This window comes from Charadrius vociferus, unplaced genomic scaffold (genome assembly GCF_000708025.1).
Source record: "Charadrius vociferus isolate BGI_N301 unplaced genomic scaffold, ASM70802v2 scaffold309, whole genome shotgun sequence".
NCBI classification, from domain to species: domain Eukaryota; kingdom Metazoa; phylum Chordata; class Aves; order Charadriiformes; family Charadriidae; genus Charadrius; species Charadrius vociferus.
In genome coordinates, this window is record NW_009661370.1 from 7050 (window position 1) to 8305 (window position 1256).

The 1256-nt window shown below is 52.3% G+C and overlaps 1 protein-coding gene across 1 annotated transcript in view; it reads left to right on the forward strand.

Moving 5' to 3' along the window:
* MTR (5-methyltetrahydrofolate-homocysteine methyltransferase) overlaps positions 1–1256 on the forward strand; it is a 66022-nt gene that overhangs the window by 3306 nt on the left and 61460 nt on the right. Inside the window, exon 4 of the mRNA XM_009893651.1 lies at positions 820–958. Coding sequence (XP_009891953.1) covers positions 820–958 — 139 coding nt within the window. The remainder of the gene's footprint in view (positions 1–819; positions 959–1256) is intronic.

Consider the following 1256-nt stretch of genomic DNA (forward strand, 5'->3'; position numbering starts at 1 on the left):
AACAAGTGGTGTCCCTCAGGGGTCAGTACTGGGCCCAGTCCTGTTCAACATATTCATTGATGATCTGGATGAAGGGATAGAGTGTACCATCAGCAAGTTTGCTGATGACACAGAACTGGGAGGAGTGGCTGACACGCCAGAAGGATGTGCCGCCATACAGCGAGACCTGGACAGGCTGGAGAGTGGGCAGAGAGAAACCTGATGAAATTCAACAAGGGTTGAAGGGTTCAAGTGTAGGGTACTGCGTCTGGGGAGGAATAACCCCATGCATCAGTCCAGGTTGGGGGCTGACCTCCTGGAGAGCAGCTGTGTGGAAAGGGACCTGGGAGTCCTGGTGGACCTGCGTTACCCCTGCTCAACATTGACACACGTGCGGGAGCACACCCCTTATTGTGTCTGGAATAGGACTCCAGCTGACCCTGAGATGAGGCTCATGAGAACCAAGACCACCAGAAGCCTTGTCCTGAGTGGGCACTCCACGAGGGTGGGTGCTCTCCCCTTACTGCCTCCGGCCAGCTCCTGCTCCGCTCTCTTAAGGCCGCTTAGCAGCACTGCTGCCTTTCTGCCTGTCATATGGGAGTAGTACTTAATATCTGTGACTTGGGACTTTTTTCCAAAGGTTTGTTGTTTTTTTCCTCCCCAGACACATTGCTTTCAGAAACGTCAAAGGAAAAGAAGACAGCTCTTCCTTTGAGAAATGGTCCCTGTCCTCATTTGCGGCACTGGCACATCCGGTTGCCCAAAGTCAGTTCCCTGACCAAGCGTTGGTGGTTTGCTCAAGGCAAAAGCCCAGAAGAAGTGTAAGTGATTATATTGTAGGCAGGAGGGAAAAATGTTTCTGCTGGCTGAGAAGGAGCGGCAGATCCAGAGCGCGCAGGTGATGTGGCAGTGCGGGCTGGAGGAAGCCTGGAAGGAGTGGAAGCACCAGTACGTTGCCATGGCTCAGGCGTGTTTCCCGGTAACGGGCAAACAGATGCATTGACCTCTGGGCTTCTGAGGCTGATGTTCACGTGCGGCGTTTTCGGACGTTGATTTGCCTGGGGTTTGCTTTTTTGAGAGTGAGACGAACGTAAGCGGGCTTCTATTAATCTCGCGTCTTCTACCGAGTACGCTGTTGGATGCAGTTTTAGAGAACTAATGGTGACAAGCCTTTGCTGGTGTGGTATTGCTTTACTTGTGTGGTGGAGAGAACCCTTAAACTGACAGGAGAGAGTCACCATAAACCTGGGCCTGTTGCATGTGTTGCCAATGTTTCT